General features: G+C 43.2%; 1 protein-coding gene across 8 annotated transcripts in view; it reads right to left on the bottom strand.

The window, feature by feature from the left end:
- PLD1 (phospholipase D1) overlaps positions 1-22,401 on the bottom strand; it is a 90,368-nt gene that overhangs the window by 14,657 nt on the left and 53,310 nt on the right. For 6 of the 8 annotated variants that reach the window (XM_067301617.1, XM_067301618.1, XM_067301616.1 and 3 more), the window contains 10 exons: positions 21,326-21,407; positions 18,091-18,201; positions 16,779-16,985; positions 15,848-16,064; positions 14,741-14,854; positions 12,558-12,686; positions 12,055-12,173; positions 11,795-11,908; positions 3,283-3,393; positions 2,494-2,582 (listed from right to left, as the gene is read on the bottom strand). In XM_067301617.1, coding sequence (XP_067157718.1) covers positions 2,494-2,582; positions 3,283-3,393; positions 11,795-11,908; positions 12,055-12,173; positions 12,558-12,686; positions 14,741-14,854; positions 15,848-16,064; positions 16,779-16,985; positions 18,091-18,201; positions 21,326-21,407 — 1,293 coding nt within the window. The remainder of the gene's footprint in view (positions 1-2,493; positions 2,583-3,282; positions 3,394-11,794; positions 11,909-12,054; positions 12,174-12,557; positions 12,687-14,740; positions 14,855-15,847; positions 16,065-16,778; positions 16,986-18,090; positions 18,202-21,325; positions 21,408-22,401) is intronic. The other 2 variants (XM_067301622.1, XM_067301620.1) reach the window with 2 other exon arrangements.

Raw genomic sequence — 22,401 nt, forward strand, 5'->3', positions numbered from 1 at the left:
GTGTCGGTAGTTCCCATTACGGTGCCCTGGAGGATGAAATTCCATTTAATGGTCCTGCCACTAGATGGCAAACACAGTTTAATAAGGACAAAACCAATTATCAATCAGTCTGAAGATGAGCCAGTTTGCAATTTTTGTTAAACGGACTCCTTCCTTGTAAAATTTGTGCCTTTGGTTAAGAGCAAAGGATTCATGAAGAACGGGGTCTCACCTGATCTGGGAGTAAGAGATTGAAGACCTCTATTTATTCAATTTGAATTAGCGCTTATTTATAGCTGCATTACACGGCGTTACAAAGTTAATTTGACAGCAGACTTCAGAATCGGTTAACCAGGTCTTACCCACACACGACAGCAGAGGTATGTGGGAAAGACTTCGAAATGAACAGCATTTGTATTATGAAAAAGAACCACCAACAAAAGCATCCTACAAAAGGCAGCTTGCTTGTCTAAGCCCAGTGTTTATTAAACTAATTAAAGATAGGTATTAAAGATAGGTATTACATACTAAATATTCTTCTATTACAGATTGAAAATATTTAGTCTAGAAGAGGGAGAAGTGTATAAACTTAACTAAAGAACTTTATTTACACAGCCAAACACCTTTGCCTCACCTGCTCTCTTCTCCCACAACAATTTAGAACATATACATTGCATACAAAACCATTAGGTCTGAATTTACTTTATATCTTAGGCAATGCCAAGCACCCTGGAGCATGCAGACCAGGGCTGAAACTCATATTTAATGAGGAACCACCAACAGCACGCTGGCATAAAACTGGAATAATGCAGAAATGAATCAAGCACCACATGTGAAAATGGGTCACTGAAGAATTTGTATGAGCCCCTTCATTTTTTTTATTGGACTTTTTGTTTCCTGGACAGAATGATACTTGGCACATAAACTTTATATAAGAGGAATAACTTAACAGATTACCTTGGGAATTTGCTGCTACCTCACTAGCATTGCTAAAAGCAGGCAAGTCCATGAAAACCGCCCACGACAATCAGTCCTAAGGGCAAGAGCGGGAAGCAGCTGTCCAGAGGAACGCAGACCTGCACAGAGCCCCCACGTCCGGCTGCCCGCGAGCCACGAGGTTGCAGTGCAAACACTAGCAGGGCCATTTCCAGCTGCTCGGCTACCGCAGCTCACCCATGAAGGGGGCAGTTCTGCTCAGTCAGATATACCCGTTCTTGATGCATGCCCGTATTACTGTCACAATACCTAATTCATATTCCATTGCTTTTACTTTGCTTACCACCTTTCACAGCCTTGGAATGACTCCTGGTCTACCCTGCGTGAGAAAGGCCACCCTGGTTTTTCATCCTTAGAATATTTCAATTATTTGTGCTATGCATTGCTGCTCACAGATCGCAAGACAGTAACTCCACCCTGTTATTCTGCCCTGCTGTTAATTGTATAGCAGATAACCCCCTTGCTTATCTTTCCACAGTGCCTCTGAATAGAGCTTGTCTCATAGCAGTTTGCACGGCTTTCCAGATAGTACCTGCACCGTGGGGTTTGAAAGGCAGCAGTTACTGTCTGTCTCAGGTTGGTCTCCTCTACGCAAGCTGGAATTTCCAAGCTCAAGTGCCAAAGAGAAGGAAATCTGTGCGGCTCGAGAGAGCTCCACCTTCTTGGCACCTCTGAGAAAGTAGCCTCTGCATAGCTCTGGACAACTACAATATGGAAAAACTAATCACTGCAAGAAACTTATTCAGGCACAGTGAAAAAGCGCAAGAGAAATGAAAGAAAAGTTTAAAAAGTTTTCTGTACATCAGCCCAGCAAGACCTAGACAGAGGTTTAAAACGTGACATATATGTATCTTAAAGACTGACGCTGGAAGAGCGACCTTAAGTAAAGCTGTCAAGGATCAAAGTGAAGACAAGCCACTACCTGTGGTATTAATGTTATCATGGAGTTAGGCAATCACAAGTTAAAGGAGTGTCCAAAACATTTGGATTTGATCCATCTAGGACCTAACGACAGTTGCCTTGCGCTGTCTGGAGGTTGTAAATATCCTCCTCGCTTATCAGAAAAAGTTGTTCAAACAGTAACAGCTGAACTCTGCAGTCAAATCCTCAAAATGTGTTTGCGTCACCTATTTAAAAGCAATCTTATATACAGACAATTTAAATAACCCACATACTCCAGTTCAACCATTTCAGCCGTTAACTTGCTTTACTGTTCAGTTCAAGACTGTTTGGCTGGGGAACCATGGTGCATTTCAATCAAGGTATAAAAGGTTTGCTTTTCAAACAGTTTACATAGCTAAAAATTACATTTGCATCAGGGTATGTCCAGAAAACCACATCCTGGTTGCAAAGAAACCACTGCAGAATCTCACTGCTGCAAGAGAAAGCGTAATTTAGATCACACAGGGGCTGCGTTGGAAAAACAACTGTACAATTGTGTCTATTAAGGTACTATTTTAAACCACATTCTATAAATGCACGTGGAAGTCTTTCATTGCCACGTTAACAATAGGTTACCTGTGAGCTTTAAGAATCCTCTGAGCAATTGCATCTCCTATCTTGTTCCAGACAACTTTGTCATCAGCACAGCTAATAAAAAACTGGTTCTGCAGGAAAAGCAAGCAAAGCTACTGTCAGACATTGCCAGTGACGAACAGAAAATATTTCCCTACTATATTTCAGGCCAAGAACAACTAAAGATAGCTGTGTTCTGTGTCGTTTGAATGGATGTTAATTTTTTTTTAATTAAATGTGTGTTTGTGTTTCATTCAGGGAATGAAATATTCTTTATTAAATAATCACACTCTTTAGACAGTTCACGTAAAGAGCATCCAAACAGGATGCTGAAAAAAAGCAGCAGAATAAATGTCTCTGCTCAGGCAACGCTGAGTCTCGCTCTGACACAGGAGACTCCTGCGGGCTCTAAGGCTGCATGGATGTGAGACCTATACATCGCACGTGTGCACAGGTTTCGGCATGCACCAGGGACACAGCAAAGCCATCAAGGGGACTGGAAGGCTATTGCACAGGCTGCGGAAGTTGCTGGCAATTCCGGCAAGAAGATCATAAAAGAGAGGCCAACTTTCTCCCACCTCATGGTCAGAAGACTGCTGTTGTCCACCCCCATCAGCCTGCTCCAAAGACCTCTGAAGTCAGGGGAAACAACCCCCAAGATTCAGAGCAGATTCTGTATTAATACCCACGTCTTGAAATTCATGGAAAGGTAACACCAAACCTTAAGAACCACACTCCTGCTGGCTGCAAGCCATGCTCACAGTGCCAGTGCTTTCTCTCATGTCTACTCACTTCTATATATATGTAGTGCTTGCTGTTGTTTATCACGCTGACGTAAGCATTATGGATGGATTCTTCATGGTATTTAATGCCAGCCGACCAGTCAGCAGCAGAACGGATCACCTGAAAAGCGAGAAAGATTAACACTTTCAATTCTAGCCCCATCCAGGATGGCACTGCATTGCAAGTAAATCATTTAAAAGGCAATGCTCTTGACTGGCAGTGTTTATTTGTCAGGATTTCACTAAATAAGGTAATACATACAGCATTTACCATTTATACTTCATTTATAATAAGGAGAAACGTAGCTTTAAAATAGTATTAATGGTGCTAATACTGTTTTGATAAAAAAAATGTAATGACCCTGTCCCATTGCTGCATTACTTCCTTCTTCCACCTGAACAGCTCTGCACAAAATAGGAAAAGGAGCAGAGGAGCCTCGTTCTTGCTTAAGGTCGTACAATACATTGATTTTAAAATGATTTAAGTTTCCAAGTCGCCCCTTACTTTAGGAGGGCACGTCCACTCAGTAATATCCTCTTCAGCAACTCTTAAAGCTGAAGTCTCCAACTGAATTAATGATTTTTTCCACTACAAACAGACGGTACGTTGTTATACACACAGTCCAGCAACGCAGGCCATGTCTTTGTCCTGAACACTTAAGGTCATTTATTTCTTCTGCCAAATTCTTGCAAAAGCCATCAGATTTGTGATTATTTGACCTTTTAATTCATAGGAGTTCAACTGCCCAGACTTATTTATTTATTTACTTTTACTGTAAATCCACACTTAAAGTAGATATCGCAAGATCCCTAGGGTGCATTTCCCCCCTGCCTCTTGCAGTTTTTATGTAAGAGAGCCAAACTAATATGAGAAACAACCTTTGGTCATATTCTCATCCACGCTTAGCAGTGTCCACAGCAGACAGTTTCCTGTCTCCATGGCAGTCAGCTCCTACTCAAGAGCTTTCCCTGCTACGGCATCTCCCATTCCTGCATTTTGAGTCAAGAAGCAACTGATGGTACATCCTGAGTGACATTTTCCTAGATGGAAATGTAATTTTTAATTAAGTGTTGCCTGAGTATGTGCTCAGGGGAAATAATTATTCTTCATTAGCCTCTGTCTTTAAACATTGTCAACATAAAATATTGAAATAATAGCCTTAAAGTCTCTTGATTCAGCCATTAAAGCAGCATGCAGGTCTGCTGCACACAGGACAAGATCCAGATGCTGAGAATCTGTGAAATGTGTGCATCAGTAGAAAAAGAAAACCCCTAATTTCTTCTGGGGCTCCACCATATTTTTCCCTGGAAAACTCTCCAATGAATTTCTTTTCTTTTTCAATATCCAGTTCTGGCTTCTGGTTTGCTCCTTGTTGTTCAGTACCTGCCCCTGTGTCACTGCCCGCTCCCCTCGCCCTGAACACTGCTCAGGCTCTACCGACCAAACTGTTGTCTTCATCCACATCACACCCCTGATCAAAGCGGACTGTTGACACTGAGACAGCTGATGACCTTCTAGAGCTGGTTAGCGAACTTAACAGCAAGACAATAGATTAAATAAGGATTTGGCCCTTTGGTTCAGATGCTGTGTGCTGTAACCAAACAAGTCTTCTGGGCTACAGAGCATCTCTGGCCTGATCATCTTTGGAACTAGCACTAAGGGGATATTACTATAAAGCAACACATGAATCCTGAATTATTTCCTTCATCTAGACAGAAGCAGCCCCCTCCCACAGGTCACAAAACCAGACCCTGCAAAGCCTCCCGTTAGGCTGTGGCTGCCTTCTTGGTCAACACGAGGGAGCACTCTGCAGGTCTCCAGCACTGGAAGTATGGGCCGCAGCCGCCTGAGCCAAGGGGCGGCCCGTACAGCCTCGCGTCCTCTGCAGAGCAGAGGCAGCTGCCGAAGCACTGCCGCTCGCTGACCATCACTTGCATAAACCTCTGCTAAGCTTACGTAAAGCCCCTGCCAGGCGGGATCCCAGCAATTCCCAGCAGCAGCATCCTGCCTGAAGGTCTGTGCGCCACTCATGCCCATGCGGTTTTAATCAACCAGCTGGCTGGCAAAGCTTCGCACTCACTTGGTGCTTCGCATTTTGGAAGAGCTGTACGCAGTCCCACGTGCACAGAGATGAGCACCACCGAAACCCTGCTGAAGGCCAGGGGAGACAAAGTCGCTGAGCACCATATGCGGGGCTCAGCTCCCGAATGACGTTTCACAGTTTGCAACCCACCGTATCATTAAGGACAAGGAAACAGTTTTTCTGGGTAGAAAGCTGGCTAATTTTCTTTCATATTTACAGCTTAGGCTGCACGCAGGCTTTGCTATTTCTTACCCTCAGCATGCTTGCCTGTGCAGACCGCTGCTCTGTGTGCTTTAGCACTCAAGCAAAGAGCCACAATTCCCTTCAGCAAGTCCTTGACAGCTGTAGGAGCCAGTTGCTATGTCTGGGAAACAGTTTGGCAGCGACAGGCGTCCCAGTCTGTGGTGTCTGGCCCTCTCACAGCTCTTTATCTGGCCACTTGGCTGACCCTGCTTACCAGCGGCTGCGTATTGCAGCAGGTGTGACATTACAAATTGACAGCAAGCAAGATCAGCTCACAGAGAGAATACTTTACCTGATTGGACATCTAATTCTGGGATTTATCTTTCACTGTAATTGCTTGCACTGTTTTCGCTTAAGGCTGGAAATAACAATATATAAGTGGTCCACAATTGCATTCGTTCAAACATGATGACAAAGAACGCGCCTGGCATTGTAATGTGTCTTCAGGAACATGCGGACTGACAAGCAAGGACTTAGCAGTCAGCATACGCTGCCGGGAGCAGCCTGGCTGCAATAGCTCCGGTCCTGAGCCCTCCTTACACAGGCAAGGTGGCCACAACACACTAGGTTCAACGGGGCATTACCCAGTTAGCACCACAGAGTGCCTGGTTCATGCTGTGCATCAGCCAAGGGACGATTAGTTTAAACCCCAAGGGTGTCTTCATCATGACACAAACTCCTGAGAATCAGGTCTGCAGGCGGTGTAAGATCAACATGGGAATCAATGATGTGCTGATTTACACTGGATAGAGCACCAGCCCTGATTATATCTATTTCAGTTGTGTTTTTCTGGGTTTGGGCTGGTAGAAATAAGAGCAGGAAGTTAAAGAGGAAGCTACATGACCTGGAGAGATGCAAAGTCCACCTTGAAGCCACAGATGCCCAGTGCAGCAGACAGTGGCGCAGAGAGTTCTCAAGGGCTTTTGAAGAGCAGGGTGATGGCTGAGGTGCTGCCTCATATGGCCACAGAGCTTCAAGATCTGAGCCCTAATGTCCACTGAGCACTGCAAGCGTTCCCCTCTGGGCCGGTGCCAGCTCCGGGACTTGTCCTTCAGGTACCGGTACTCCGATACTCAATAACTTTTAGTAGTTAACTTTGTCCACACTCCCAAAGAGTCATTTCTGTTCTGGAGATAAGCTGCTGAGCCCTGCACTGAGCAAAGTAACTTCCACACCTTCCTTTACAGCAGCAGTAGCTGAAACGGCTTGGCACAAGGAATAAATCAATACCTTTTTTCTTAACTGCGAGCTTGATAGCACAGAAGCCCCTCACTTTGAAAAACAGCCTAGCTGCTGTGAGATAAGTCTGTTCCAAGCTGAAGAAGTCATTGGACACGAGAGCTGTTGGGGCATAGCAGTCACAGTGGGACAATTCCTTTTCAGTACTCCGGCTGCACGACTCAGTCCTTGTGCCCGTCCTTTTTTCAGTTGCTTTTTATCCTCTCAGCAAAACTATCACTCCAGCTCTGTCAGCACATGAGACTGCCTGCTATTAAAGGAATATCTTCCCTCTCCCCTGGCCCCCAGAGCAAAGTGTCAAGGCAGGTCCTAAAAGGCTGGCTCAGCATCACCCAAGAAGCTTATGCCAGGGTGCAGCCTTGAATCCAGCTCTTCCAAATCCTAGATCGTGCCCCAGGCACTGGGGCCATCTTCTTCTATCCTAACAATGTTTATACGCACATTTGTGTACACTTTCCCTTACTAGGCATAATCACAAATCCCCAGCTGCATCTCTGGTGATACAGGACTACAAGAAAATTCAGTTTTGCCTCAGCCTCTCATGCAAGACCAAGAATTGAATGTGTAGAGTGAAGAAGCAGTTTCAGAAAACACTGGCTTTGGCAGCAAAATCTGTGTAAGGTGTTCCGGCTCGGACCTCCTCAAAATAAAGGAATGTGATTTTTAATCTAGATCATTTCAGCAACCAACACCAATCACGGTGCTACTCCACAGCCCTACTGACACAACGAGGAAGTGGCAGGTTGGTATCTTGGGCTGGACAAGACCTCTGCAGCCACCAAAGCCAGCATCTTGAAGCTGCTGGATGCAGCCCCTAGAAAATGAAGCTGAAACTGCAACATTTAAAGGCAAATACATACTTCGAAGATTCTTACATTGAACTTTTGTCATCACTGATATTTTGTCTATCGCTCCTGGAAATCTCTCCTTTCCTATCAGAGTACTCTAAGTGAACTGGTTTAAACCCAAACTATTTTCATGGCAGGGAGAAAAGGTCACAAGCTACTTTGGCACAGCGCCTACAAATAAGGGTGTTGTCTTGATTCTTCTTTTTCTTCTCTCACTGAAGTCTCACAATAGCATTACTAAGTGCTATGCTGGGCTTGTCTTCTCTTCAGCTTCTTTAACTGATACAAGAGTAATAAAATTTGTTTACTGTGGGCTAGTGCATAAATTCTGAACAATGCAAGCTCTCACACAGACTTCAAAGAGGTAAGGGCTTTAGCCATTGACAGAGCATTAAATTTTCATTGCATTTACATCATGAACTAGATATTGTCTCACATCACGTCCTTTATTATGTCTTCTTTGGATGATAACTGCAAATTGTGGAATGGAACGAGTTGGAAAAAACTTGGCACTGCCTTTGGCAGAACACCATTTGACTCTTGCAAAATCAACGTGCAATTGGATTGCTATTGTAAGTAAAGCCCAAAGTTCAAGTGAAAGAGGATGAGAGGGTGTCTGACTAACCATCCAAGCTGACTAGTTCTTTCTTCCTTTCTAGCTTGTCCCTCCACATGCACACTATATTTGTTCTTTCTACCCACGTCAGATCCCATTTCAGTGCTGCTCCTGCTTTCCCATCTTCTTTCAAAACCTCCTTAACACACACTTTTTCTGGTGTTCTCCTCTGACAAAGGAGAGCAAAACCAGATGGCACAACAAGGCCAAAATCTGTTGATGACAGGTCAGTTGCTTAAGCTTGCAGTAATATTGCAACCCCCACAGATCCTTTGTGTTTTCTCTTCCTCTGATCTGCCACAATTGAAGGCAGATTTGCAAACAAGTTCAGAAACAAGAAAAATCAGCAGCCAGATTTTCTAGAACCACCCCACAGTCAGGAGCATTCACTGTGTCTGGATGCTGGACTTCACCTTGAGGCAGTAACTTCTGGGCTGAGAGTCACTTATAAAGTCTCTAAACAGCACCACAACAGAGATACCAAATACTTACGTGTTTGGCTGGTGTCCGAATAAAAGATTTGGTATCAATAAGAAGAAAAATATTCCTATAGCTTTTCTGGACCAAACAGTCAGTGAAAGATTCTAGGACATCTGCTTATTTCTGCGCTGGACTGTACCACTGAAAAGAGATGTGGGAACCTACAGCCCTCTGGTCCTAAACTAGTATATTGGACAGGAAGAAGGCTGATATCGCTGTTTGTGTGTCTTGCCCTGGGGAGCTAATAAGAAAGAGAAATGTAATTCTCATGGCAAACCCAGCTGCCTCACTAATGATCAGGAATAACTTGGGATAACCCTGCGAGGAAGGGGAAAAGCACACACGGCTCATGCAATGCTCGAGGCCGGACTCCAGCACTACTCTAGAAGAGCTGGGCGATGACCCATCGCATTGGCTGCAGCAGCATGAAGAGCCACCACAGTGCCTGCTGAGTCTGCCCACGCTTGCACGCCACTTCTGGGAAGGTAGCAGGCTTTGGTCCTGCCTAAAAATCAAGCTGTCAGTGGTCTGCCCATGGAAAAGTGTCCTTAAAGGAGCCCCTGAAGGCTTGCTCTGTGCACAGCCCGGCCAGCTGGGCTGGCATGCAGCCTGGGAGCCCCAGAGCGAAGGAACCTAGGGCAGCGAGGTTCAGGTTCAGACTGCACGTGTCCTCCCCTCTCCCCGTCCTGGCCCTGTTTGCAGGAGTCAAATCTGAAATCTTCATCAGGAGGAAAGACTGAGACAGTCATTGACCTGCAGCGGGGACTTCAGGGATGTTCAGAGCATTTTTGGTGGCTCAGGAAAGCGACGCTATTCTCCCTGCACGAGCTCCCCCTCCTCGGGTTCCCACGCAGTTTCCTAGTAACCAGGTTTCCTATTGTGTGCATTGCTGTGCCGGCGAATGAATGAAAACCAGGACAACAAGAACATTACGGAGGAGGCAGCCAAAATTACAGTATGTGCAGGCAAAACGATGCCTTAGAGCTTGAGGAGATCATCTTAAGGAAAAAAGGAGACTCAACACACGTCAACACCCCACAACAGAGATCCCACTCTAGGTCCAACAAATGGTGCTTTAGAGTAGGAAGCGACACAGCCGCGCAAAACTAAGCCCTCCTCAGAGGCAGGGTTAAGGAATCTGAATGTAGCACTGGGCAGAGGCAGCTTTTGGGACCCCAGCTTCTTAGCCAAGCACTCACGGCATGAACGTACCAGGCTCAGCAGCATTAGCTCGGGCATTTCTAGCAGAGCAGCACCCCTCGCCCGCTTCTGCTACGTTCAGTAGCATGAAATACTGCTCTCCCCTGCAGCTGCATCCAAGGGGGCAGCGAAGGCCAGCACATTGCAGGGCAACAACATTTTTTCAAGCCTCATGTCATTTGTTTTAATTTATCTAGCCATATGCTACGCAGGGCTGGGCTGCCTTGAGGGGTCTCTAAGGGCTGCAATCGGACATAAATTAGAAATGAGCAAGGTAGTTTCAAATGAATAATTCACAAGACAAACCTGCTCTCTTTTTCCGTTTATGGCATCACTGAGAATAGACTATAGTTTCCTGGAATGCATCAGTTATTTGCAGTTCCCCAACAATGTCATCATGAGGCTAGTTTTTAAACAGCTCACCATCACTCATCATTAATGTATATGGTTTTTACCAGTCACCATTTCAGCTCTGCTAGGGTGGAACATATTTGTATTCTTCCCCCTTCCTGAGTCAGCAGCGCTGTGGTATGGAGGCCTAAGAAAAGATTGATCTAGGATTGTGTTCAGCTTAATTTCTCCTTTGGTAACTTTCTAATTCTGTAATGAGGAGAACTTAACCTCTTTCTTTGCTACAGCAAAACCTGTGATTTAAAATTTTAGTCTTGCAGTTAGAGTGAATTAGGTGACACAAGCCCCCTCACTTCCATGAAAGCAAAGTTTCCAAATAAACTGGTGTCACAGACAGCCTGGGAGGTACTTCCAACTAAAGAGAAGCACGATGGTGCCCGAGGTTAGAGTGCATTTCTCAACAAGCTGCAAGCATTGTTTTGGGGGCTGATGTAAAACGCACATGATCCTTTTATACAATATAAAGATGATACAAGATCCCCACGCTGGCCATCATTCACACCACGCGGCAAGGAGCAGACAGCACCCTGACAACCCACAAACCCTGAACAAACGCACCTTGTTACACCAAGCTGCCCCAAGCGTTGTTGTCATATGGGTGGACCTCTCAGAAAAGGCACGCATTTTCCTTGCTTTGATCTAATCACTGTCAGTTCATACATCTTGCTTCCGCAGACACGCACAATTGTCTTGCTCTTTAGACATAATTATTTTAACTTTGTATTCTTCAACAAGTCCATGTATATGCCCGTTAACACTAATATTAATACACGCCCACAATATAGCTAATAGAGTTTTAAATATAGATATCATTGCAATTCTGACTGTGAGGATAATTATCACAAATGAGACTGTGGGCTGACTCTGAAGAACTGTGAAGGACCCACACGACTGAGTGGCTGCTGAATAAAATGCAAATAAGTTTAATGCAGAAACCAACAGCCCCAACACTCCACTTAAGGAACTGGGCTCTGAGCTGACTTCTGCCCGTCCCCAGCAAGACACTGAGGCCTGGTAGATCGTTCTAAGATCTTGCCTCAACACTCAGTGGCCAACACCAACCCACCAGCCTTCCCAAAGCAGAAAAACAAATGTTAGGCATTAGCAGAAGAGGAGGAGAAAACAAAACAGAAAATTACACAGGTATGGTGCTCCCACAGCTTGAATACCACACACAGTTTGGTCCTCGTATCTCCAAAGATGGAGGGGTACATGGAGGGGTACATTACCACATCTCTACTGAAACAGTTGCATTATTTTATTTAAATTCAGGATCCAACCATCTATGTTAAAAGCTAAAATAAATAAGTGTTCCTCATTTTATATTTTTACGTTTCTGCTGGAAAGATGCAAAAAGAGTTTACTTTAGGAGTATGTGAATAGAAGACCATCAATACCCACCTGGACCGTGGCATGAACAGCCTCAGGCACCTGGTACTTCAACTCATTAGCAGTTTCCTGAGATTTTGGCAACAGGAATGGGTAGGACAGGGATCGGTATTTGGGCTTCATGATCTGCCCGGGCAAAAAAAAGAAAGAAAGAAAAAAAACCACATGAGATTGAAACATAGCAGAATGAGAAAACTAAATGCAGTAGGCAGTGCTGTGGGTACCAGCGCAGGAGGTCACCCAGGGTTGTGTCCCGCCTTCTTTGCCTCTACCTTGGCAAAGTTCCAGCGTTGAATGAAGTGACGCGCAACGTCACGTGCAGCTTTGCCGTGCACCACGGAGGAGATGTCATGCCATGGCATTCTCGGCATGGTGTGTCGGTCAATGAAATCTAGGGCGACAGGAGAGTATATGTGGACTTCAGACAAAGAACAGGTATTCATGGGGAATACAGTGGGGTCCCTTTCATTAAACTGAAGCTTTCTGGGGCGTGACACCGACGGCTGTGCAGATTACTTCAGACCTACTGTGCAATGAACCATCCCCTCACCCCCATCCCAGTCAAATTCATAGACCATAGCAGGATAATTAGCTCTTTTAAAGAGATTTTTGCTGCTTCTTTCTGGCAGACAAATCCAAAAGGTCTCGTCACCTCTTGTTCAGAAGGTAAAAATCAAAGGAGCCTCTTAAGGCAGGAAGAGCTATGGATTGAGACTGAAAAGATGTGGAGCGGGGTTTGGGGGAAAGCAATGAATTCCAGTGCAAAGGCACTTACCAGCAAAAGGTTTGTCAAGCTGAACCCAGTCTTTAAAGACAAAGTTGCAATAGTCTTTTCCATGCCAGAATCTGGTTTCCCCAAGCAGCTCGCCAACACCTGTCTTCAGGCTGCGGATTGACCCTTTATCTGTCACAGGTAAATGAATTGTCACAAACACATGCTCCCAAGTCATACAACATTGGTGAGAAACTTGCTTCAGTCAAAAGGCACTGGCAGTCTCAGTAAGCTGAAGCTGCTTTCTACCTAGTCTTTCTGCTGCTTTCAAAGGACTTATTAAAATATTTTTCTTCCCTAGTTTAATATTTCTGGTATACAATCAGGACAGATTATATACACATGAATCTGTTATGGAAACAAAAAGCAGATGCTGAATGCCCTCTGCACTGGACTAAAAGATCACCCTATAATTATTTGTCTTTCCACAATCCTGTGAGACCTAAACAATACCAGGTGGGAAGCTACTCCCAGCTATCATTGATCTTAGTGGAAAGATGTACAGGAATATTACATATCTACTTAATACATTTTACAGTACAGATGTACTAATTTCAACTTCTCTGGTAGAGCATTTATGATGTTGACTCTATAACAGGGTGCATCCCCTGTAATATAAGCTAGTCTTTATTAACTAAAATGAAACAATTAAAAAGCTCCAATTCCCTCATTAGGTGTTGCATTTGGGGTTGGTTTGTTTGTTTTTCAAACAACAATGTCATCTTTTGAGTTTTCCAGTTAAACAAACAGATCCTGAATTCCAAATTTATGATGCTAAAAATAGTCCAAAATATTATCTGCAGGGATATTCCTCTTCTAAGAGGACCTGTCTTCTAGAGCACATGTGTTGGGTGCAGGGTGAACTCTCTTTCCTCCCTCCTAAAAACCAGAAAGTGTCAGCCTAGACCAAAAATGTTTAACTAGTGTTATTTCCTGTCCCTGAGAGTGGCCTTCATCTAATGTATCAAATACTAGTGCAATAATTACATAATAATATGCCAATAGCAGAAGCCTTCTTCTAACCCAACCACACCACTGGGTAACCATGACAATCTCTTAGCACAAAAAACAAAACAAAAACAAACAAAAAAAAAACCAAAAATGTTTTAGTAGTCAACAAAATACACACCAGCAACAGTGCAGTAAGAATAGTTTACATGAAGCCAGCCCTGCCAGCACCGTTATAACATCTCCATGAGCCAAGCCGAGCCAAGCCATGCCAAAAATGCCATGCAGCAGGTATGCACCACAGCTGCCCTAGAAAAGCATGAGTTTCTAGTGAGAGTCCAGTTGGAGCTGGGGAATCACTGACTCTGCATGCACGAATGTGAACGTATGGGACATACTCTTGAGTCAAAACACACTTCACGTACCAAGCTCCTATGATTGTACACTGACTCATGAATAAGCATGAAGTGACCACAGTGGGGACAACACTTCATTTCTGTGTGGAGCAAATACATCTTTTTCTTGTTACACACCAATACTTTGCAACCAATATTTTATAATTGGCTATTAACATCTTAGAGGAAGATGTTAAAGAGAGAAAGAAATGGAAGAACTACTTCTTACTCCATACCTGAAATCAAAGGTATCTACATGATGTACCTATATATAGGTATATATATATATATAGGCATTTTCAACAACACCTTTTGTCATCAGTCCAGAGATCAGAACAGCACAGTGTTCACAAGCATCCATAATGAAAGTATACTTTCATTAACTGTAATAAGGGCCAAAAGGGAGGCCCAAATCTTCATCCAAATGTGGGTCTGGCAGTTGCCACTTTGCTGTTTCTTCTGTCTTGTGCATTAGATATTTTAAAGTAAGCCTGATGCATAATGTTTCCAATTCCAGTGATAAGCCCCCTCCTTTGCAGGAAGAGAGCTGCTGGAATAATCATGTACCAAAATCTGAATTAATTTCTCAACTGTACCTACTTTCATTATTGCAAATTTGCTTTTTTTTTTTTTTTTTTTTAACTTATGCTGAAGGTTTTGAAGCTTCTGGAGAAGGTGTTTCTGTAAAAATGTTTCAGATGGAGTGATAAGGTTGCTGAGAGCGCAACACAAATAGGAGAAGGTTGATCCTGGAACCCAACCTAACTCTCACCAAAGCTAGAGTGCAAAAACACCGACAGCTAAAGCCTAAAGGGGTCTGCACTTCTGCCTTCCTCCACTTACCCTCCCGAGGCTCAGCGAGCCCCTGTTTGGATTCAGTGTGGTGATGAAATATTTTCAGATGGGGTTTTAAACTCTGGATTATATTCGGTTGACTTCTATTGGGGTTACAATAACCTGCAGAAAGTCAAGATGCTCCATTTACAGCAAAAACACACATCTACTTCTGTACTGTACTATACTGGTTACTGATCCTGTCTGAAAACAACTTGCATGACAGTAGTTCAAATGAGATGTCAATTTGCTGACACTACAAGTGACCACCAGATTCACCCAGTTGTCTTGTAACCAAACAGATAAAGCAATTGTTTTGCTGCTTCAATATGTCCTGAACTGACCATGACCAATGCAAACTGGGCAAACTGTGCTCCTGCAGGGCTTCCTCCTGCCAGAGGAGCAAACAATCACTGCAGAGCCTGTCTGGGTGGGGAATAACAGAAACTCAAACAAGTTCCCATCTCAAGCATTTTACAGCCTCAGGAATGGAGGACTTCAGAAATAGATTTCAAAGTAAAAAGTCCATGCTGGTACGAACTTCAAGCTGATCCCTTTAATTTTAGCTTTGAAGTTGGTTTTAATGTGCAGAACTAAAAGCTGCATTCAAATAATCAACTGTTGAATAGTCCTTCCACCTAGGAGGTGGGTAAATCAGCAATATTTCCATTTAAGTGGGGCGAATTAAACCTAGGTAACACTAATGTATGACAGCAGATAATCATATTCAGAAATTGTTTCACTTTTTATACTAAATACAAGTTGAAAAATGAAAGATTCAATTCTCCATTGCAGGAACAAAAATTTTCCAACAATACAAATACTAGATATCACGTACACTACATCACGTCATCTGATGGCTCATGACAATTGCTAATTAACTAAATCCAAATCCACTTAAAAACTTTTCTTGCATGTTTGGCAGTGACACAAATTTACATATTGACTAAACATAGTTATTATTCTGATAGTTAAGGAATTCATCAACTTACTTTCTTTACAAAGAACACATTACCCTAGAAATTATGTGAATGTGCACGTACACCCACCCACCCACCTCCACATGCACTTTATATATGTCATTTAGGTAAAGCTAAGTTGAAAAACATTACTTACTTGACTCACTGTCTATGCTGCTGACGCTATCAGCATGGTGCATGCCATGTTTCTGGAGATGCCTGTAAATACTGAACCTGGAAAACTTTTTGGGTTTTCCTATCCCTTTCATTTTTGAAATGTCTGAGGCATCTTCAGCATTTCTCTGGAGCAGATGGTTTTCTGGGGACAGAGCTTGAAACTCAAGGGCGATATGTTCAGATGACTCAGCTGCAGACTTAAAAAACACAGAACATTGCTGATGCTGATGTATGGATAAGCTCCCATTTACTTACTGGTGATCATTCATATCAGTGCTCAGAAACACCACGAGCCAAAGTTTGTTCCATGACAAAGACACAACTCACACCAGTTTTAGTGGGAATTATGAATGCTTTTGAGAGAGAGAATCTGCACCAAAGATGCACTTAACAGAAACCCTTATTAATATTAACAGTATGTTCTTCAATAAGTTATCCATAAATTTACTCTGGATTATTACTTCTCCTGAAATTCCCATATATTCAGACTGCTTTAAATTGCCTACAAATCCAGGTTATCAGAACAGCTCAGCAAACAAGGCATCTGCTTAGGACCTGAGTACCCAGAAGTTTGGAGCACTCTACAAGTGCCTACTATGCACTTACAGCTAAAAATTTTACTAAGAACATAACCTCCAAATTGTGACGGCTACTCCAAGCTCTGGAGGAAACCTAGCTGCTTATCCCTTTAGCAGAGGCTGACCTTTTGGGGATCTAGCCCTAAAGAGTCATTCAATACACAGATACTTCCCTCTTCCCCTTACTACTTCTCTTTAAACCTCCTAAACTCAATGCAAGGCTTAGAAACCGATACGGTTTGTTCCTCCCCCCTGACACCACAAGCCTGCCACGTCTTCCTTTGAGGAGCACATATTGGAACACGGGCAGCCAGCTGGAACAAGCTCACTTACTGCCAGATTGATTGTCGACACTGACTTTGCTGCTGCCATGCGTTTAACACTGCCAACATCAGTCAGGCGATGTTCATCGTCGTCCCACCTGCCGTAGGCCAAGTCAATGCCGCCAACAAATGCTACGGACTGGTCGATGATGACAAGCTTCTCATGGTGGGCCCAGAGGTACACGGATGAGGACACGTGGTCTGGGTGTCTCATCACCTGGGAAGAGAACCACTGTCCAGCTCAGCTGTTGTGCAGACCTCCTTGATCAATTTAAACCTCCAGCCAGAAAGCTGCCGAGCTTTTGTGGGGCTGCTCAGGATGACAGGGATAACACAGGAGTTTTTATAAGATGCATCCACACAAACGGTCAGATTGCTATAGTTACTGAAGCAACATGACTCCCCTCTAGCTCAGACACAGCAGGCGCTTCCCAGTGACGGGGGTATTCCTGCGCAGCAACAGTTACAGATGTGAGCTAGCCCAATAAAAGCAGCATCAAAATGGCATTCATTAAAGGATCACAGTCAAGGAATCATGACTATAGATGTACAGCCTACATTTTTGTTCTTTATTGTTAGAGGAGAACCATTAGACCAACTTGCTGCAGAAAAAGCTACCAAGTTTCACCTGGCTATTCCCCAAGTCAGTTATACATCCTCCACAAACACCTTGCAGTCGTGCTCTGAAGATGACAGTGAATGAACGCTTCCCCTCACAGTGACAACTGATCAAGTGATAACAAATCTATTATTTTGTTTAGCAGTTTGTTAATCACCCTAATGCTTAATATACATTATGTTATATCTCATTATGATTTATATGTCTCTAATTTCAAGCGACGGTATGATAATCTACTAGTTTATGCCCCACAATTCATTTTCTGCTCTGTGGCAGAGCAGCTGTGTAACAGCACAGACAGCACAACACTCTTCATTTATGATGGGAATGTAAACATCCAGCATTGACTCTCTTCATTTATGTATGAACAGAAATGCTGATACGAGGCAACATTCTCAAACTGTAATTTTCCATTTGATGTAACTCCATTAACTCGTCACATGAAATATGTTTCTTGTGAATCAGATGAATAGGTGGTTTGGCAAGTCTGAACCAAACAAATTTATGTTCAGTTTGTAACCTAAAGAAACGAAGTGGCCATGCTCAAATGCTGGTAAGCACTGTATGGGTATATCTTCAAAGGCTATTCCCACTGTAATAGTGACAACAGCTGACTTCCAATTCAGACCATGAAATTCCTTGCTAGATATCAAGAGTGAATGAATGCAAGTGTCATTCATATGATCGCGCAATGCACAGTTACCTTAACGTTTGGATGGAGATGCATGAGCGTCCGCTTGCTATATCCACTGTTGATTCCTAGGGCAAGCTCCACTTCTTTATACAGCATAACAAAAATTCTCACTCCTTGTTGCTGTCAGAAATTAAAAGAAATACATGGTATGCAGATATTTCAATGGACGTAATCCATTTAAAAAGCAACGAAAAGCTAAGGGGCAGTATGCATGTTGTTCTTGTAGACAAAAATACAGACTGCGATTACTGAAGCTCATTCTTGATCACATTCTGCCAGATCCAGCAACCTGATCCTACAGCATGCAAGAGCCCTTATCTCTCATGAAAGCAATTTAGCCTCCAAAAAAGGGCTCAGCACCTGGCTTCTTGGGTAAAGAGCTGAGGTAAGTAAAAACCTAACAAAAGGTCATTCCTGGAGTTCCCATTTTTAAACAGCCTTTGAGGTAAAATTTTGCAAATACGATTCACTCCACATAATGATCATGTTCCACATATCCACTGAAGTTTTGCCTACAGTTAAAAGCATCTGCAGGACAATGTCACCAGTGAAGTCATACTGTCATCCTTCTCCCAAAGGAGATGCCACTGAGCCAGTGCCAGCAAACAAGTTTTTTGCTGTAAGAAGTTATTATAGCTGAAGAAAGTTCCTGGAACAGAATGAGCAATACTCACATGATGGTGCTTTCTGTTACTGTAATGTTATCCACATGAGGGTTTCTAAGGATACAGTTATGTTAAAGCACTGACAAGACTGCCAAGTACTTCCTTACTGAGGTTGGTCACACACTGGGACACCTTCCGCTGCCATAAATTATATAGCTTCACATCTTGCAGTGGAGTATGCCAGCTTAAACTAAGGACCTAACCTTTCCACAGCACTGTAAATCCCTGTTCCCACAGAGCTGCTACTGAGAGCTTAGACAGTCTCCAAATTATGGATGATAGTCTGCTCTCCAGTGCACTAATCAGAGGCGACCAAGGAAGCACCATACATACAGAGAGGACAGCCCTACTTCTACCTAGACACCAGAATGGCCCTGCTGAATCAAAGAAACACCACAAATGAGAGTAGGCAAGTATTTCCACGAACTAACCTCGAAACATTACTCACTCTCACAAAATATTTATAGCCACAGGAAAATCTATGTTGACACAACAAACAAAGCCAAATTCTTCCAGCGAGCATGCCCCATGGATACGATTCATTTGCCAGAAAATAAGACTACTTTCAAGTCAACAAATTCAGACGCAAAAAAAACCTATCTTTTTCTAGGCATGTGCAGTGGTTGAGGACTGTCAAGGCGACCGATTTAGAAGGGAGGGAGTCAACGTTTATTTTAGTGCCGCTGCCTAGACTCCTGCCCTTTTACCACATCAATTCAACAGCCTCCACCCAGTTGTGCTTCCCTTACTGAGTCACTGCTCATGTGGGGCAAATTAACAGTCCTAACACCAGTATTTTCACTGAAATACAGTCCAGATTCATAAAACCCCAAACTCAACATCTTTTCTGTCTGGCTCATTCAGGTCCTTGAAACATGCTTTCTTTAGTCTGGATCCAGACTGGTTATTTGAAAGCAGAGTATAACCAACAACAAAATAAACTGTTTTCTGAGAAGATGGAAATGTAAAAACCAACCAACCAACCAACAAACAAAAAGCATTCAGCAGGGTCACTGGTGCAGTTCCTTGAAACCCAGAACTAATAGGTGTCGTGGCTTGCCGTATCTTAGATCACTGCAAAAAAAAGGAGAATGCACAACAGCACAGAGCTTCACAAGGGAATTCTTCCAGGGAGTACTAGAAAAGGCACCAGGTCAACAGCAGATCTGAACTTGTCAGTTCAGGAAGAATGGCAAAGAAGGAGAAATTAAAATAGAAGGAAAAAAAGCCTTATCAAGAATCCCAGTTTATATAAAAATTTGCTTACTGTAAACAAGCATTTATTCACTCAGATAACATGGGAATGCAAATAAGAGTCCGAGTCTGAGTCACGTTTATCACTACGTTGTTTACAAGTTCCACGCCAGAACGCAGCTCAGAGGAACATGATGCCATTTGTGTTTATTCACTGAATTTCTACCTTTTCAAAAAGCCATTCATCCTAATAAAGCCACATGCTCTGCTAGAAGCCCTTTTCCCCATGTCCCTTCTCCACAGCAACACACCAGGATCCTCATGACCAGAGTCACTGTCTGAGACGGGACAGGCAAGGAGGACAGGACTGGTCTTCCTCCTCTTAGTGGCCATGCAACAGGTGTGCGAATATAAACAGGAGTGGGTGGGAACAAAGAAACCCAGGAGAGACACAGGAAATAAGAGCCATCTACCAAAAAAATAAAGCCTCTTTGAACCACATATGTCATGCCTGGAAATGAAAAAGAGCTTTTTGGGCCTAGGCCTTTTTTATGCTCCACTAAAATTCAAAATTAAAATTATCAATGACAGCAGCTGTGAAAGAGCAGCATTGGGCAGCCCGGTCTGGGCAGGATCAATGCAGGAGGAGCTCTACAAGAGATAGCAAGACTGGGAGACGCTAGGATGAAGTTTGACAAAAACAAGCACTTAACTACAGCAAGGAATGATGGTTGAACAGTAAGAGTTTCAGCACTTAAGTGTTTAGCTGTAGCAAGGACCTGAACAATATATCATTATTAAGTATGGAAGCTGAGAAGGCTCTAGGAAGTTAACAGTAACTTCTGGGTGATACTGAGTGACTTCTTGCTAATGACACCTTGATTTTCAAGGAAGACTGATGGTATCTTTCATAGCTGCGGCTCTGAAAGCAGAAGCACAGATACATGGTAACGACACACAGTATCTGTGCAACACAGTAAGGTACAAACCATCTACCAAGAACAACCATGAGTGCTTAGTCCCTTAAACACCTCTAAGTTCTGTATGCCACAAGGAAAAGCCAGACAGCAACAGCTCTTGGACCACACCAGGTGCTGGAGCAGTCGCAACGCAAGGCTGAAACAACCCGAGCCCGAGAAATGGAAGAAGCAATCAGAGGATCTAGCACTCTGCCTCTGAACTCTTCCAAATCCAAACAGGGAGAAGCAAATCAAAACACATGGCTTCAAAGGTCAGCGGAAACGAGGCTTGCTCTGTGATAATCTCTAACTCTCATTCCTATGAAAACAAACAGTGCAAACGCTCCAGTCCATGTATGACCTTGTAACTGGGTGGATGCATGGTGGTTTACTGCAGAGCAAAGGCTGAAGCTGGAGCTCACTTACTGCCTTCCGCTTGAGAATGCAGTCCAGTCTCCAGCGATTTCCTTCTACAACAGGTCGTTTCATGAAGATTTCTGGGCTCAGCCTAAGAAAACAAAGGGGTGGAAAAATACAGTATACGTAGTCTGCAAACAAAGCATCAGCCTAAATAATCAACACAGCAAGCAGAAAAAAGGAGTTTATGTAAGTGGACGTGAAGTCTCGTGTCCCAAAATGATACAGTCTACTCCAGTTTCATGCTCTTTGTTTTTAATAACAGAGCATTACAGAGGACAGGTGATGTGTCTAGCACATTCATTTTAGTATTCAGCAACCCATGAAACCAAATTTAACAGTTATGTAGAAATGGGGAAACCTGGACTCTCTATTTGAGAGATGCAAAGAAAAAAATTCCAAGATAAACTTGAAACAAATATGTAGATTTAAAAAAATAAAATAACTGGGATTTCAGTTCTCCTGATACTTAAGCTAAATGAATAACACAGATTTGTGCTGAATTTTCCTTCTTGCCTAAAGACAAAGCAATATACTTTCACAACAGGACATTTTATTGATTCATAGCTTTAAGGATTACAAGGAATAATTAGGCATTCTTGTCTAACTCCTGCAGAGCAAGGTCACAGAATTTCATTCCTTTCCTTTTGTACAGAGCACAGGAACTTATGCTTGATTAAAGCATATTGCCACATCCTAAAAACACATCTCTGACAGCAGCATTTTTATCTTAAGCTCCAAGTTTCAGATGAGTTTTACAATTCCAAGGTACAATAAGAACTGACCGTTGTCTGAATAAAACGCTGAGGTAAGTAAGAGGCAATGCATCTGAAGGGTGATGCCCTTGCGTTACTACCTGATGTTGCACATAGGGCTCCAGAAGCACTGGGTTTATTTGTGTTCATTTTAAGAAACACATTTCCCTCAGTGAGGGCTAACATCCCATTCAGTTTTTTTAAACTAATTCCCACCTAAGACCACGCATTAATCCTTACAGCACTTCCAGGAAGTAGAAGAGTCATAAAAGGTTCATTTTACAGCTGGAGAAAGAGAAGTGCAGAGACCTGCTCAAGGTTGAAGAGGAA

This window comes from Apteryx mantelli, chromosome 9 (assembly GCF_036417845.1).
Source record: "Apteryx mantelli isolate bAptMan1 chromosome 9, bAptMan1.hap1, whole genome shotgun sequence".
NCBI classification, from domain to species: domain Eukaryota; kingdom Metazoa; phylum Chordata; class Aves; order Apterygiformes; family Apterygidae; genus Apteryx; species Apteryx mantelli.